Below are 17,937 nucleotides of genomic sequence, written 5' to 3'. Positions count from 1 at the left end.
TAAATAAATAATAAGATTTGTATTTTAAATCAAATTTGGAAAAAATGACAACAAAATGTGTACAGTGAAATAATATGTGCAAAGTTCGATACATAATTTGGATATTTTCCTTTACTACATCAATTTCTTACACTTAAAAAATTACTTAATAAAATACTACTATATTAAAATAATCATCATGCAAATTAGATAATATGATTTTTGTGATTTAGATACAATTTTAAAAAATCATCAGTACTCGGACACATTAAAAAGAAAGTAATAAAAACAATAAAAGATGATTTAATAGAAATGAAAATGTATGACCAAATAAGATTTGACTAACCAACTGGTATCAATAGTATGTAATAAAGTAAAAAAAAAAACTAAAGGTAGGTTAATCATTTGGTCATTATTCCCAACAGCATCAATTTCCTTCAATCAGAATACTTAATGCGAGATCATAGTTTAAAATCAATAACTTTTCTTTTAACAAATTAAAATTATTTTTAAATTCTTGAAGAAATTCCAATATCTCAGTAAAGGCAAACCCTTCGTTTATATTAATACTGATCCAAGTACTGCCATTTGAATTTCTCCCGTTCAAATCAACGAGAATATCTTTAACTCTCGTCGATATTCTAGTTATAATGCTATCAAAATTTAATGGGCGTTCGTGCATTGTACCTTTAAACGCTGAAACTAAATCATAAAACAAAAATTCGGTATAGTGCATACAATTTTGTACCTTATCAATTGCCCGAATTGTCTCCACATACATTAGATTTAGATGAAACAGACCCATTTGAGGCATTTCTTTGTTGAATATTTCCAACAATACCCACAGAAAGGTGTAAATCCTCACACTGATAATATGTTTAATCAACTTGTGGTAACTAAGATGTCCGAACGGTTTCGATATCCATTGGCGGTTTTTGATGTATTCCTTGGTTTTATTCACTTCGACTGCGTGTCGTCTTATCGTTGGCCTCCAATCTATGGCTGAGCCTGTTATTTGACTGAACAATAATTCGTTTTCATCCCATAATGGTTTTAGATACAAATAATTAATCGGTATGTATTGCATTTCGTTAACATAATCCATAACAATAATTACAGACACGCGAAGTTCTTGAAATATGTTATTTGGTACATTGGGATTTTTCGACACCAGTTCAGATTCTGTTCTATTTCTGGTAAGGTATTTGTTATTTTTGCAATCATTTATGAAATTTGTGATTTCACTTTGTAATTCCTCTTCTCCGAAAGGTGTTTCCCCAAAGAAATGTTTGTTGCTTTCGTATTCAATTATTGCCATGATTTTAAAATAATAGCTCCAAAACCATTTACCCGCTTTGACACTGCCCTTTTGAAACAACAGAACCATTAAACCAGCTTCTTCTTTTAATACGTTAAGTTTTGCTCGTGCAACTTCTATAGCTCCGCCACTACGCAAGCCTTCCAGAATATTCGATAAATATGCTAGTTTTGTTTTCACGATTACAGAGCACGTACATTTAATATCTTCGATTTTCTTATAAAATTTTTCAAAAACCTTATCGCGGTCTTTGGTGTCTTTATAAGTCTGAATAGGAGTTGTCAGAATTGTACATTCTTTATCACTAAATTTGATTTCTCGCTCATTATATGTTATCAAACTATTAACAGTACTAACGTATGAATGAGAGAATGTTTTATTGACGTAATATGAAGGCGAAACCTATAAAAAAAAATATGCACTTACATAAAATTATATTCATAATTCTCTTTTTTGGTAAATTCCCTTTATGTGATCCTATTGACACTTAAAACTTTATTGGCCAAGAACATAAATATTTTGTTGCCATTTTATAATATTAATATTAATTTACTAAAAATGTTGATTTACTATTATTATGTAATAGTATTTCTCACAAACCTAGTTTACAAGACGTTAGTTGTAGTAGCTGCCACAATGTAGAAAATTAAATTCAAACACAAAAATAACAAATAGTATCCAATAAAATTGTTATACATAAAAGTATAAAATGTTCTTGCCAAGTATATAATGAAATATTGAGTGATATTTTCCACAGGTTACCAATAGTTAAACTGATAGGTTGATATGAGGAAACGATACGTTTGGGTTTGTTGGGTTTTGGCACCATGATAATTATAGAGTGTTTTTTGATTGGGGAAAAATAGGATAGCGTAAGCATAAAGTTTAATATATGCGTAATTTTTTGTTAAGTTTCTGATTATTTTACTGTAGTGGAATTAAGTCATGTCCAGGGGCTTTTTTGGGGTGAACATTTTTGATAGTTGCTATAATTTCTGACGGTGTAATTGGTTTTGCTGGGATTGACATAGGTAAAGGCGATGAAAGAAATTTGATAACTTTGTCATCGTAGCAGGAAGAGTATGTAGGGTTTGGTAGGGAGTAAAAATTTTCCCCAGGTGGTCACTAAAAATATTTGCTGTTCAGTGTTGGAGAGTGCATGCGTTCCATCGGAGTGTAACAGTGGAGGAATTGAAATACGTTGAGTTAGACGTTTTTATGACATTCTCCAGAGGGAGCCATTTTTCAGAGTAGGCGATTCTATCATCATCATGTAGCTTAACGGGCCATGAAGGCCCAATGCTGCCATCATGAGATGGTTTGTTGACGAATTCGCTTCCGGGACGTGTCGTCAATCCGTCGCCGGGTAGGGGGATGGCGGTTCCTTTTCACCGGACGATTGCTCGCCCAGCAAACGGAGCGCCTGTGACCGAGTGTCGAACCGGCGACAGTGAGCGCTAACACACTGCCGCCTTACCCACTCGTCCACTCCCCCTAGGCGATTCTATATGGGGCGTAAACTGTTGGGATCTATATTTTTCCATATATTTCTATATTTTTTTAGATTGTTTGCTAGATTACTATAAGTAGTTTTATCATTAGGGTATCTAGTATTTTCCCAAATGGATCCAGCTCGGCGTTTAGCTTTGAGGAGTTGAAGAAGGTAGGTAGAAAGTTTGTTCCATGCCTTGTTTGACTTTTGCGTTGGGAAGAGACATTGAAAGCGGCTTTTTCAATTGAATTTGTTAATAGATAAATTGAATTATCAATGTCGTTTTGAATTTTTAGGGAAAATCTGAGTGAAAGTCTTCCATCTAGTTTTTGACCAATAGTTTTTTTCCATTTTATGGGAACCCCTTACTACATCACTTGTGAAAGTGAGCTTGGCGATTTGCTGTAGTTATGGGCTGGCTTGGTGGGCAATATGTTGACGAAAGGGTTATCGGGATGTGACTTAATTGGATAGAAATGTTTGCAGCTTGTAGGTGGGGTTCTTGGAAGGGGGTGATTCGTGGTAAAGTAGCGAAGATTTTATCCGAAGAGCTGAGCCAGCATGAGAGGTGCCGTCTGGATGATCAACTCTATACATGTTGTACCGATGAAAGGTTAGGTTGACGTTGGGGGCAAGTGCATTTTGGTAGTTAAAGCGACGTCAGTATTAAATTCTAAATTATACGTGTGTAAAATCGTTTAATATTGTGGAAAACAAATTATGCTTACTTTACTTTTGATTCAGTTACCATAAAGTTAACTGTTAGTATTAAATATAATGACAAAAACATAAAGTTGTGTGCAATCATTTTTGACAAAGTTTTACTACGTAAATGCAACTAGTCAAAATGGAATTATAATGATGTAGCTAAGTTATTCGAGTTCTGAGAATAACGGCTTATAATAATAACCTAATTTTGTTTCACACACTTTAAACATCTGTAGCTAATAATTTTGTCTGTAAAAACGTATTTTTAAATTATAATTGGGTAATAAAATTCAGACATCTAGACAAAATAAAAATAGTCTAGTTTACTTATGGCATTTAAATAATACTTTTTTTTTATAGTTGGACGAGAAATGCCTTTGTTATTTATTTTTTTATAATCCATGAAACTTCTCAAAAATTAAAAAACATCAAATGGTGATAAAGAAGTGCACCAACCCAGGCTTATCGTATTTGATTTTATACTGTTGCTGGAAGGGAGCAGCTACCAACATTTTGGGTATTTTTAAACTATAATTGTGTAATCATATTGTGGAAAAGAAATCATGCTTACTTTGTGTGTGGATTCAATCATCATGAAGTTGACTGTTTGTATGAAATATAGTGACCAAAAAATATAGTTGTTTGCAATCATTTTTAAAAAGTCTTACTACGTAAGTAATTAGTCAAAATGGAGCTATAGTAATGTAGCTAAACTTTTTAAGTGCTGGGAATAAAGGCTTACATTGGTAACCTAATTTTGATTTAGACACTTGATATACCTTCAACAAATAGTTTTGTTTGTATAACGTATTTACAAATTATAAATGTCTGGTAAAATTACACATTTAGACAAAATAACAATAGTCTATTTAATAACTGTATTTGCTTTTATACTGTTTACTAAAAGCACGTCATATTTTTGTGTGAATAGGTATGCTATAAACTGTAATAGTTATGTAGTTGGTGAATTTGAAACTATAAGAGAAAACCTTGTCCCATACATAGAAAAAGCTAGGTACACAGCAATTAGGAAATATAAATTTTCTATGATCATTCTACTAGATTGCTATTTAAAATGTTATATAAAAACACATTTTAAATGCTATTATTTAAAAAGCACAGGTTCTTATTGATAAGAAATTTTAATGTAAAAAAAATTTGTGGGAAATATCTTGGAAAAAATAATTTTTTTAACTATTGTTGAAATAAAAATGTACTTGGTTTTTTTGGATTGATTTAAAATCTTGGCTTCTTTAGCTCTAATTATTTTTGAGTCGTTCAGAAATCCTCATACCACATGGAAGATGTAATTTTTTTTTGGTTTTACTCTTTATGCTAAATTGAAATTTCATTTCAATAATTATGTAAAAATAATAATTTAAACATTTGTTGCCGCACAGCCTGATGTTAGGTGTGACCGCCTACCAGACAATATGTTGGTAACATTAGACAGGTGCGGCCGGTGTATAACCTAATAAGTTAATAAAACATGAGAAGTCAAAAAGGTCAAGAAAATGGTACATTTTTCTTAAGAATTTTCAAATTTAAACAATTTAAGTTCGACCCATATATTAAATATATTAAGCATTATAGAGTTTAAATATTTAAAATAATTATGTACTTAATCAAATTTAAGCATCATACAGTTCATGTACAAGTAAGTCACAATCGTAGTATCGTACATAATTTGGTCAATCAGATACTTTTTAACTATTAGTTAAACCAATACCTTATTTATTTATTTACTTTAGTTTAAATCGTTCAATTAGAGTGAATTATTTTCAATTGTGTTTTGTGTATAATTATCTATTATGCCTATATTATATTGTTGCTTAAATAAATGTAATGCATCGGGGATGCTATATAAATTTCATAAAATGTGTCCAAAATATAATTATTACATTTATTTCCTATTCCAGTAATTATTAATTTGTATAAAAGATAGTAACTATTGTAATTTAGATAAAATTTGGAAAATAATTACAATATACCGTGTACAGTACATAATTTAGATATTTTTCTTCACTTCAACTTAAAAGAGATTTCATTTATATGTAAAAATAATACAAAAAGAATAATTAAGAATTAATTCTTAAATTAATAAATAAATTAATGAAAAAATTATTCTGAAAGAACAATAGTGAGTTAGTTACGTGATTTGGTCCTCTTTCTGTATTATATCAATTATATTCATCATGTATAATAGATAATTATACGATTTGTGTCTTAGATAAAACTATAAAAAAACATTCATAAAACGTACTCAGATATATTTAAAAAAGAAAGTGGTTAAAATAACAATAACGTGAACAAATTAAGTATTTAGTAGAAGTGTGAGGTAATAAAGATGAAAAAAAAAGATAGGTGTAATATATTACATTACACATCATTTATCTTATAAATAAATTTTTAATTGTTTTTCTATCATCTAATTAGGATAAGTTCATCAATTTCCTTCGACCAGAATACTTAATGCAAGCTCATAGTTAAAAATTGTTATCTTCTCTTTTAACAGATTAATGTTATCTCTAAATTCTCGAAGAAATTCGAATATCATAGCATAGGTAAACTCTTCATTTATTTCAATACTGATCCAAACGCTTCCATTTAATTTACACCCGTTTAACTCATTTAAAATGTCTTTGACTCTTACTGAAATTCTAGCTATAATACTATCAAAGTTAGTTTGGTTGTCATTAATCGCACAACGTAACTCTGTTACTACATCAAAATAAAAAGTGTCGGTGTATAGCATTAATTCGTGTCCCACATCAATTGTTCGCATTGACTCAATACACAAAAGTTTTAAATGAAACGGATTTATTTTAGACATTTCTCTGTTAAATATTACTAACATAACCCACAGAAAGGTGTAAATCCTCACACTGATAATTTGTTCAATCAACTTGTTGTAACTAAGGTGTCCTAACGGTTTTGATATCCATTGGCGGTTTTCAATATAGTCCCTGGTTTTATTTACTTCGACTGCGTGACGTCTTATCGTTGGCCTCCAGTCTACGGCTGAGCCGGTTATTTGACGGAACAATAATTCCTGATTATCCCAAAATGGTCTTAGATACAAATCGTCAATCGATATGTGTTGCATTTCATTAACATAATCTACAATAATAACTGTGGACGCTCGAAGTTCTTGAAAAATGTTATTTGGTACATTGGGATTTTTCGACATCAAATCAGATTCTGTTCTATTTCTGGGAAGGTATTTGTTATCCTTGCAATCATTTATGAAATTTGTAATATCACTTTGTAGTTCTTCTTCTTCGAAAGGAGTTTCCTCAAAGTAATCTTTGTTGACCTCGTATTCAATGATCGCCATGATTTTGAAATAATAACTCCAAAACCATTTACCAGCTTTAACATTGCCCTTTTGAAACAACAGGACCATATTACCAGCTTCTTGTTTTAACACGTTTAGTTCTTTCCGTACGACTTCAATAGGTTTGCCATTTCGCAACCCTTCCAGAATATTTGCCAAGTACACCAATTTCGTTTTTACGATTAATGAGCAAGTACATTTAATGTCTTCGATTTTCTTGTCAAATTTGTCAAAAACCTTATCGCGGATCTTCGTGTCGTTATAAGTCTGAACAGGAATTGCCAGGATCGTAATTTCTTGATCACTAAATTTTATTTCTCGCTCATTGTAGGTTATCAAATTATTCACTGTAATGACGTATGCATCAGATAATGTTTTATTGACGTAATACGACGGCGAAACCTATAAAAAAAAATGTACTCACGTATTATAAGTATAAACATAGTTCTCTCTTTTTTTTCCATATAATATCTATTAACTTTTTTAACTTTATTGGTCAAGTACTTGTATATTTTTTAAAAATGTATATTAAGATTAATTTAATAAAATTGTTGAATTTCATCGTTGATAACCAGTTTTGAATAATTATTTTTCATTATTAAGTTTAAAATTTATTGTGATGGGTCAACATGATATTTAAATTTTTTAACATTTTACTACAATACTGTCATAATATTCTAAAAAAATTATACTTTTTTGGCTTGATCTAATTATTTAGTTTCAATGCGGAGCTGAGACGGTATTGGATTTAAAATGATTTGTGGTTTTTTGTGTCTGTAAACACGATAACGAGAATACCCGGAAAAAATGTACACAGTTTCAATGGTCTAGTTTTCTACTTTACTATTTTCCTTAACTAGACTTTTGCTTTGCTGGTTTGGATTGTGCTCGGTTTTGTGTTTTATCATTATGCGTACATATTTTTATTTAATTTTCTGAGTCAGGTTTGGTAAGGCTCTTAGGAAAATTATATGGTCAATATTTTAAAAACATTATCTGAATCATCCTATACGTTAAGATATAATATGTATTGATATACCTATACAACTATGTATAAACTTATCAACATGCCGAATCAGACAAAATTTTAATAAATGGTTTCTTAAACACAATTTGAAATAACATTTCGATATAAAAAAAATTGTTGGTTTCACGCAAGACAAAAGTACCCAGCCACAATTATATACACAGTTTTTGTGTATAAAAATACACAAAAATCAAAGTTTCAATATAAAATTGATTTATGTGATTTAATTAAAAAAACTGAGATTGTAAAATATCATGGTGTCACATTAGACCAGCACCTTAAATGGGATATTTACATAACAAACCTAATTAATAAAATTCGAAAATTGAACTATTTTTGTATAGGAATGTACTTGATAAATCAATTATGTATAGTTTTTTGCCATGACTCAATCAATTCTTAAATACGGTAATACTGCTTGGAATTGCATAGGAATAGTTATAAGTCACCAATACTTCAAAAAGAATCATAAAAGTAATTACAAAAACCTAGAAATTTTCAATCAGAGAATTTATTCAAAGACTTTCTAAGGTCCTTAAAACTTTCCATGTTCGTGGACACCGAGCTCCATTATTACTTATGTCGTGTATTGCCATATTTGGATAATAATATAGTCATCCACGTTACTTTAAGTACTCTAACCTTATTCAACTTTAACCACCCCAATTCTTCACCATGACCTCAACAACTGGCGTAGTCGATATTAAAAGTCCCTAAGGGGACTTAAGGTAAGTGCAAGTTTTATTACTATTTTTTTGTTTTTTAATTTTGCAACCCCTTTAAATTCTAACGAACTTAACTTAGCTGGATCTTAAGTTCAGTCTAGGCTTCCACCGTAAGAGAGTCCTACGATAGTTTCCAGGGTCTAGTCCGGAGGTACAGGCCGAAAAGGATTGACCGCCAACCTGGACCGAACGAGAATACGAATCAAAGCAGTCGTTTACCAGGACTTGTACTTAAGGCTATGTGAGGTCATAGATGTGTACATGGGACGGACCGAAGCATTGGATGCATTAGGAGTGAATCGTGCAACTCGTGTTATAATGCATCTCAATTTAATACTTTCTTACTGTGCTGGCTTATACGATGTTTGGTTTGGACTGTACTGGTTTGAACATACTAACTACTCATTCGTAATGAAGCGTTAAATTGAAAGTCAATTCATCACTTTCAGATGTCATAATTCCTATGAACATGTGACTTCCCCGTCCCCACTATGCTCCAACCCCACTGTACTGACTTTTTATTGTTAAATTTTTAAATCATGTAAATGGTTCTCTACAAATTCTGGGGGCAAAACCACCCTAATCAAAAATTAAGAATTTTGCAATCCTTTTAAATGTGTTATTTATTTCCCATAAAATGTACTTCTTAATGCCTAAAGCCATTATTTTTATAATAATAATGATCAAAATGTATTTTAGCTTAATTTATAAATATTAAAAATGTAGAATTTTATTAATCATTTGAAATATTATAAATAGCTCATGTTTTTTTTAATATATAATTTGTTTTTAAAAATTGTATTATTTACACCGTAAATTAAGTTTAAAAAAAAAAATTAACTGAAACCTAAAACTTGTACTTAAGTACTCACAACTTTCTAAGATCACTCATAATAGATGTCCATAAAAGTAATGGCATGATTACAACATTTTTTTTCAAGATTTAACGTGCTTAAGTTACACTAAAACTTAATCCTAAATTGTAAAGTTTATAATACTTATATTATATGTAAAAAATTGATTTATCTAACTTGTAAGAATATACTAAACGTGATGACACATTTTAATCTAAAAAAACAATATACTATGTTATTATATATAGTAAGAATAATAAGTGAGGGATTTAAGTTAAAAATAACATTTAATATGTATTTAAGAAATGTTCATCATGTGCAATACATAATACAATTTTTATTTTAGATACATCTATACAAAAAAAATTGCAATATCGTTATATTAAAATAAAATGTATTTTAAAATGTGCGAAGTTAGTTACAAGTATTGTCCATGATAATGAACTACATTATTCTCCTTCGTTCAGAATGTACATAGCAAGCACATAACAAAAAGGACTTAATTTAGCTTTCAACTGCTTAAAGTTATCGGCAAATTCGTTGAGAAATTCCATCATTGTATCATTGCTTAATTCATCGCTTACGTTAATACTGATCCAATCACTTTCGTCTGAATTCCTCCCATTTAACTCGACTAAACTATCTTTGGCTCTTACCGATATTCTAGCTATAAGGTTACCAAGGTTTGTGTCTTCAGGCATGGTCCAATGGTACTCTGTTACTATATCATAAAAAAAAGGGTCGGAATATGCTATGAATTCGAATACCGTATTGAGTGTATTGGTTGTCTGCGTAAGAATAGTATTAAAACTGTTTGCATCCATGTTGGGCATTTTTTTATCAAAAATTACCAACATTACCCACAGAAAGATGTACGCTCTGGTGTTGATAATTTGTTTAATCAACTTGTGGTAACTAAGGTGTCCGAACGGTTTTGGTATCCATTGGCGATTTTCAACGTATTTCTTGGTTTTATCCACTTCGACTGCGTGCCGTTTTATCGTTGGCCTCCATTCTACAATTGAGCCTGCTATTTCTCCAAACAATAATTCGTGTTCATCCCATAATGGTTTTAGATACAAATATTCGATCGATATGTTTTGCATGACGTTATCATAATCTACAGACGCGCGAAGTTCTTGAAAGATGTTAATTGGTACAATGGAATTTTCAACAATAAATCTGACTCTGTTCTATAATTGGGAAGATAGTTATTTTCTTTGCAATAGTTTAAGAAATTTGTAATACTACTTTGCAATTCCTCTTCTCTGAAAGGAGTTTTCTCAAAGTAATCTTTGTTGACCTCGTATTCAATGATCGCCATGATTTTAAAATAAAAACTCCAAAACCATTTACCCGCTTTGACTCGGCCTATTTGAAACATTAGAACTATAAGACCCGCTTCTTCTTTTAATTCGGTTAATTTATCTTTTGCAACTTCTATAGCTCCCCCACTCTGCAAGCCTTCTAGAATATTCGATAAGTACGCCAGTTTAGATTTCACGATTACAGAACAAGTACATTTAATGTCTTCAATTTTCTTATCAAATTTTTCAAAAACTGTTTTGCGGTCTTTGGTGTCGTTGTAAGTCCGAACAGGAGTTGTCAGAAATGTACGTTCTTTGTCACTAAATTTTATTTCGTTCTGGTTGTAGGTTACTAAATTATTCACTGTATCGACGTGTAAAGGAGTGAATGTATTATAGACGTAATATGACGGCGAAACCTATAAAATAAATATGCACTGATATACATAATTATCGGTTTTAGCAAAATGTATATACCTAGCAGCTATTAAAACTTTATTGGTCAAGTACACAAGTATTTTACTAATTTTTTTAATTATGATTAATTTACGCAAATTGTTGATTTACATTTTCGATAATCAGCTATAAATAATTATTTTTCATATTTTGTTTCTAAATTACGTTAAAATGTTTTAAATTTAATTATGTTATTTTTTCAACTGGTAAGTCTGTGGCAAATGTTCGAAATAGAATGAAGATGTCATTTGTCTGTAGTCCTAAGGCTTGTCAGAGGCTGATCAATGAATATGACCACAAATATTGTGTATTCCAGGGCATAAATAGTAAAGATCCTGATAGTTTTACCCCTACTGAAAAGTGAAGACAATTAGGTGATATGACCATAATGTGAATAGTATTGCAACCTCTTAAGTTTACGTTGAATTGACATGATGACAAAAAAGTTGTATTGCCTGCCAGTATAGATACTTTTCCTTATGGCCACTGTTACGAACCCCAGTTTTGATAATATTAATATTTGTTTTTGCAGGTGTTAATAATTTACTATAAAAATAAGGCATCAGGAATTGATGTTGGTCATGGTCGAGTTGAATGGAATTTGCTGACACCTATTTTCGACCTAGTCAGACAGCTCTAGCTGTGTTTTACCACCAACAGTTGGTCGTGTGACTACCGAGTATTATAGTTGTTTCAGAGTAATCGTGTATTTTCTAAGTATCTGTTTACATTCAGAACATCATTTAGGTTTATTGTAAATGCTTGTACATCATTAGATTTCAGTTTTGTTTATTTGTTATTTTTTAGTACAAAATCAGAAAATCAGCCGAAAGTTTGTGTTAAATAACTGACTTCACCTTAATAACTCTTCCTCATCCCGTGGCCTTACCCACTTTACCCTCGAGTGAGTTACAAACTTACTAATATAATCCATTTTTTTGTTCACAAAAAGATGGCCAAAAAAAAAAAGTTGGATAGATTGTAAAATTGTATTTTAATAATAGGTTTTTTTTCTAATTATTTTTTGGTTTGTATTCAATGTCTGCAATTTAATGTGAAGTCCAAACCAAGCACAGTAAGAAAGCGTTTACAAATAAGCACTATACGTTTATTTGAAAGTGATTTTGTCACTTTTATTAATTATAATTTCTTTAAACATTTGACCCCCCCCCTGTCCCCACTATGACCCGACTCTACTGTGCCCTAACCCCACTATGGCCCGACCACACTGTACTGTCTTTTATATTCTTAAAATTTTTGAAAAATATAAATAGTCCTATAGAATTAAGAGCACAAAAAAAAAATTTTGCCTAAACCTAATAAAAAATTATGAATTTTACAACACTTTTAAATGTATTAATTAAATTCCATATAATTTGTTTCTTAATATCTAAATATCCATTTTCAATAATAATAACGATCAAAAATATATTTTAATTTAAGTAATAAATGTTTAAAATATAAAATTATATTAAACGTTTGAAATATTATAAATAGTATATGTTTGTTTAGTATATCATTTGTTTTTTTTTTAATTGTAATAAAATATACGAGGAAAATTAAAATTAAAAGTTGATTTTATTTTAAAACAAAACTATAAAATGCAGAGTATACTGGTTTTTTTTAAAAAATTATTTACCATTTGTTAATATTCAACTACATAGGTAAATATTACTCCCTCTTTAATCTGGACGGAAACCCGGTTTCTTTCACAACCCCGTCGCGTTTAGTTATCGCTTTTGAAGACGTTTTCGAAAGACGAAATTAAAATAATAATAAAATACTTTTTTATCAATTTCAATTCTCTTAACGCGCTTTACCGACCATAAAATATCGCGCAGTTTGATATTGTCTACAGAACAGAGCTATTTATGGAATGTATAGAGTGTTTCAAAAACATGGAAAAATTTGATGTTAAGGCCCCTAGATACCGACCGTTTTTTTCAGCCAAAACACATCATTTTTTGTCCATCGCACAGGCCGAACCATTGATCCGAAAAGCAATCTAAAAACAGAGATGAATTCGTCATGAAGTTTACTTGAGATCGGTCAGAGCACTTTTTACAATTTTTAATTTTAACCCTTTCCAAATTTGATTTTATAATTGTATAAAATGTTCAAACGTGTTCTATGCGTAATAGGAATAAGATATCAAAAAAGTACGTTGACCGATCTCAAGTAAACTTCATGACACATTCAAATCTGTTTTCAGATTACTTATCGGATCACTGGTTCAGCCTGTGCGATGGACAAAAAATGTACTATTATATTAAATAAAATGGCTTTAACTCATAGACAAAATTGTTTAAATTAAAAATAATACCATGAAGCTCATATAAATTAACCGGTAAACTAATTAACATGGTCGAAATTTAATAAAACCACTTTTTTCTTAAATATTGCCTATACAAAACTCCTTAAAAATGGTCGGTATCCAGGGGCCTTAACAAAATTGTATTAAAACATTTTTTTTTACAAAACTTTTTGCATCAAGTACAAACTGATATCCTGACATTTGCGTATGTATGAAAGACTTCAACAGGCATATGGGCACTACGCCTTTGGCGACAGGCATTTACACGTGCAATGAAGTTAGCGATGACTCCCACAAGTGGCCGCATCAAGTTCTGCGAGTTTGTCTCGAATTCCCTCCTTAATTTCTGCAATCGTTCGAAGCTTATTCTCATACACCTGAGTTTTGATGTGACCCCAAAGAAAGAAGTCTAGTGGTGTTAGGTCACATGACCTGGGAGACCAGTTTTGGTTACGGTTCCGCGAGAGAATGCGGTCACCTGTGGGCGAGTCATCACTAACTTCCTTGAACATGTAAACACCTGTCGTCGAAGTCGTGGTGCCCATTTGCCTGATGTAGTCTTTCATACATACAAAAATGAGAGGATATCAGCATGTACTTGATGCAAAAAATTTGTAAAAAAAATGTTTTTAATACAATTTTGTAAACATCAAATTTTTTCATGTTTATGAAACACCCTATATAATCAATGATTTTACTCTGCAATACAGCCAAAATAAAAGCAGGTGTGATTTATAAATAATACCCGATAAACTATTGTATCAACTGATTAAATTTCAAATGGCGTTCGGGTAGATGATGATGCCAATATAAAACAATAAGAGTTTTTCGATTCTCACAGCTGGTTCGTCGTACATGTATGTATAACTTAAATTTGAGACTATTGGTGTGAAGAGTGAACTTTTCAACTTCCCTCCCTCTCCCCCCAAAGTATCGACTAGATATAATTTGTTATTTATAGAGTTGCTACTCAAAGGAATTAGTCGAGTGTTGAAAAACTTACAGTGTACACAAATAAAAAAAAGCTCGCATCATTGTAAAACCAATAAAACCAATAGCATTGATGCTCCGCATTGAAGCTAAATATAATGCTACATATTTAGATATAGAGCATTTTAAAATGTTTTTTTTTAATAATACCTAACTCGTGCATTCAAATCTATTTTAGTTAATGTGTAAGACATAAAATTAATTGTAATTGGAAGAGCAATATTATTGTAACACTCTCGGTGAAATTATAAGAAGCATTTTGCTTCACTCAAATGTGAAAACCCGCGTGCACGTTTACAAACGAATTCCCATCAGATGGTTACATTGATATTAGTGGACCACTAAAGGAGTCCTATATTTAATTATTTTGTTGTAGCCTCGAGCGAACAATCTTTTTTTATATAATATGTTGTGTAGTCGTGTATAGGTTGTTCTTTGTTCGTGAACACATTAAGTTAGTTTTATACACTTTTAAACCTGTACAAAATCCATTATAAAGTGGATTTTATAAAATTTATCGTGAACTTGTTTTACAAGACGTTTTTACCTCAGAAAATCACTTTATGTTAATCATTACAGTTAAGAATCAAATTAATTATATCACAAAAAAAGTGCTTCACTTTGTTATAAAAACTGCTAGGTAAAAAATATATTCTTGTAGCACTCTCGTAGGATTAGTGATACAAAGTATGTACAAAAATTACTAAACGTTAAACATACAAATCCTTGTAAAAATATTCTCGCCAAGTACTATTAAAATATTAAATAATATTTTTGATTTACTTAACTTAAATCAATACAAGATAGCATCACATCTTAATGGTACTGAAATAATATATTTGCTTTTACCTATCACTTTTTTACACGGAAGAAATTGTAGGGTTTTTGTTGTAATAGATCTAAAAAACCCTATATAAGTACTACTTGTTAACCTTCTAGTATTTAGAACAGCTAGCGAAATGTTGGGTCTTTCTAAATTATATGAGTGTAAAAACGAACTTTTAAGACTGGAAAAAACAAATTATGCTTACTTTGCTTGTTGATTCAATCATCATAAAGTTGGCTGTTAGTATGTAGTGTAACGACAAAAAAATACAGTTGTTTGCCATCATTTTTAAAAAAGCTTTACTACGTAAGTCCAATTAGTCAAAATGGAATTATAATAATGTAACTAAGCTATTTAAATGCTGGGAATAACGGTTTACATTAGCAACGTAAATTTGACTTTCACATTTGAAACATCTTTAGCAAATAATTTTGTTTGTATAACGTATTTACAAATTATAAATGTCTGGTTAAATCACACATTTAGACAAAATAATAACAGTTATTGCTTTTATACTGTTTACTTAAAGCATGACGTCATATTTTTATGTTGATATACTTTAAACTGTAATAGTGTTGGATTCTAATTGTGTAATTGGTAAAATCAGAAAATACAAGAGAAAACCATTATGTAACACAAAGATAAGATGCCCACACAGTAAAATATCCAGGTAGCTCATTAGCAATAACAAATATAGATAAGGCGAACCTATTTGCAGCACACCTCCAAAACATCTTCACTCCACATCCAGAAATACATAATATCAAACACACTTCATACATAAAAAATCCCCTAACAAATACCTTACTTATGTCCTTCCCAACAAATCATACTCCCCCTCAGAAATAAATTCTATGATCAAAAATCTATCAAATAAGAAATTTCCTGGTTCTCACATTCATTTTAAACTCTATTCTCCGTTTTTTCATATACCACCCATTTGGAAACAAAGTATTATTATACTTAAACCTGGCAAACCAGCTGACTGTTTATTCTAATATCCACCAATTATTAGTCTATTACCCTCGCTTTCAAAATTACTAGAAAAAATACTGTTGAAAAAAATCAATACAATTTTAATGAATCTAAAAATAATTCCGGGCACACAGTTCGGATATAAAAACAAACACTCCTCTCTTCACCTAGGCCATCGAATAGTTGACATCATAGCTCAGTCCCTAGAAAACAAACAATATTGTTAAGATCACCTTAACCTTCAATCAATACAAGCAAGAGTCCCAAGGACGTATATTAGCACCCACCTTGTACAATATTTTTACCTCCGACATCCCACATTCTAATAATACTACCTAAATTTAGCATCCTATACCTACTCTTCAAAAATATCTCGACGACTGACCAAACTGGTTAAAACTCTGAAGAATTAAAATCAATACAAACAAAGTCCTTACACATTATGTTTACTCTCCGTCCAGGCATTAGTCCCCCGATAGAAATTCATAACAATACCCTCCAAGATAATGTCGTCAGATATCTGGGTATCCAATTAGACAAAAAACTTAACTGATCTAATCACATAAAACTAAAACGTAAAGCACTTAATCTCAGACTCCATCAGACAACTATTTAAATCAAAACTACCCCTCAATACAAAACATCTCTTTTGCAAAAAAATAATTCAGCTTACTATGACTTACGGAATCCAGTTATGGGGCGCAGCAAAAAATTAAAATATCCAAATCCTTCAGTCCTTCCGATCAATATCTTTTCGCCTCATTACTAATATCCTATGGTATGTCAGTAACCGAACTCTACATTAACGATCTAAAAATTCCAACAATATCGGCTTTAGCTACCCAACTCTATAAAAACTTCCACAACAACACTTTCAATCACCATAATCCACTAATATCTAAATTATCATCTCTCACTCTCCCTGATAACCAACTACGTTGCCTTAAGTGTATATGGCCCAGAGATCTCCTCAACACAAATGCAAATAAATAGTTTTAAAAAAAACTTCACCACACACAAACACTAGATTAAAAAACATTAACTTACACACCTTAAGTAGTATAACTAGATTCCCCCTTCACTCAAGTCGTCTTTTTGTAAAAAAAAAATTAGCCATTTTACTTATAAATTTACTTATTTTACTTTTGTATTTATTAATTCAGATTGTAAATGTTTCGAATAAAAAAATGTTAAAAAAACACTAAATTATAAAACAATGTTAATTATTATTCTGCATATATAAAAAAATATAACATTTTGTCATTTTTTTTCATTCCTACGATCCGAAATGCTGAACAAATAGCCGAACACATTACTGTAGTCATAACAGAAACCGCACAAGCTTGTTCTAAAAAACATAATTTTGGCGTTTTACTACACTCTATATTTTCTTCTTTAATTCGACGTAAAAACATTATAACACTCATTTAGCAAAATCATAGAAATCAGGTAGATATAAATAATATCAGTACTTGTCAAATATGCACTCGGGCTACTCGAGTTTATGAAAGACCACAAAAAGGCTCATATATCAAGAAACTTACATTATCCCTCCACTCCGCACAGTTGATCAACAAGCGATATCCGATGTAGTAAAACAGTAATACTTAGCGTAGATGCTAATCCAAA

At 30.7% G+C, this 17,937-nt stretch overlaps 2 protein-coding genes across 4 annotated transcripts; both read right to left on the bottom strand.

Moving 5' to 3' along the window:
- On the bottom strand, positions 1 to 4,238 carry LOC126839827 (uncharacterized). Its single transcript, XM_050575246.1, has 2 exons — positions 4,069 to 4,238; positions 1 to 1,699 (listed from the first exon to the last, which is right to left on the bottom strand). The coding sequence occupies exons 1-2, from the start codon at positions 4,147 to 4,149 to the stop codon at positions 407 to 409; spliced, it is 1,374 nt and encodes a 457-aa protein (XP_050431203.1). The 5' UTR covers positions 4,150 to 4,238; the 3' UTR covers positions 1 to 406.
- Positions 4,239 to 5,867: 1,629 nt separating this feature from the next.
- On the bottom strand, positions 5,868 to 15,679 carry LOC126839824 (uncharacterized). Of its 3 annotated transcripts, XM_050575241.1 has the most exons (3): positions 15,539 to 15,679; positions 10,692 to 11,166; positions 9,709 to 10,633 (listed from the first exon to the last, which is right to left on the bottom strand). In XM_050575241.1, the coding sequence occupies exons 1-3, from the start codon at positions 15,617 to 15,619 to the stop codon at positions 10,611 to 10,613; spliced, it is 579 nt and encodes a 192-aa protein (XP_050431198.1). In that variant the 5' UTR covers positions 15,620 to 15,679; the 3' UTR covers positions 9,709 to 10,610. The 3 variants fall into 3 exon arrangements, with proteins under 3 accessions (XP_050431196.1, XP_050431198.1, XP_050431197.1); XM_050575239.1 differs by lacking the exons at positions 9,709 to 10,633; positions 10,692 to 11,166 and adding an exon at positions 5,868 to 7,236; XM_050575240.1 differs by having other exon boundaries at positions 9,709 to 11,166.
- Positions 15,680 to 17,937: the final 2,258 nt, after the last annotated feature.

This window comes from Adelges cooleyi, unplaced genomic scaffold (assembly GCF_023614345.1).
Source record: "Adelges cooleyi isolate 19-005CV unplaced genomic scaffold, UGA_ACOO_1.1 ACOO_flye_CR_arks_rails_tigmint_CR_PRNA_308, whole genome shotgun sequence".
Lineage (NCBI taxonomy): Eukaryota > Metazoa > Arthropoda > Insecta > Hemiptera > Adelgidae > Adelges > Adelges cooleyi.
This window is presented reverse-complemented; position numbering and strand designations above follow the sequence as displayed.

Bases quoted from the DNA above. Each gene is read 5' to 3' on its own strand.
- LOC126839827 (XM_050575246.1), bottom strand. From the start codon at position 4,149: ATGATTGCAAACAACTATATTTTTTGGTCACTATATTTCATACAAACA. The intron at 1,700-4,068 runs GTAAGCATGATT...TTTTTTTTATAG, and splicing joins TGATTGAATCCACACACAAA to GTTTCGCCTTCATATTACGT.
- LOC126839824 (XM_050575239.1), bottom strand. From the start codon at position 15,619: ATGATGGCAAACAACTGTATTTTTTTGTCGTTACACTACATACTAACA. The intron at 7,237-15,538 runs GTAAGCATAATT...TTTTTTTTATAG, and splicing joins TGATTGAATCAACAAGCAAA to GTTTCGCCGTCGTATTACGT.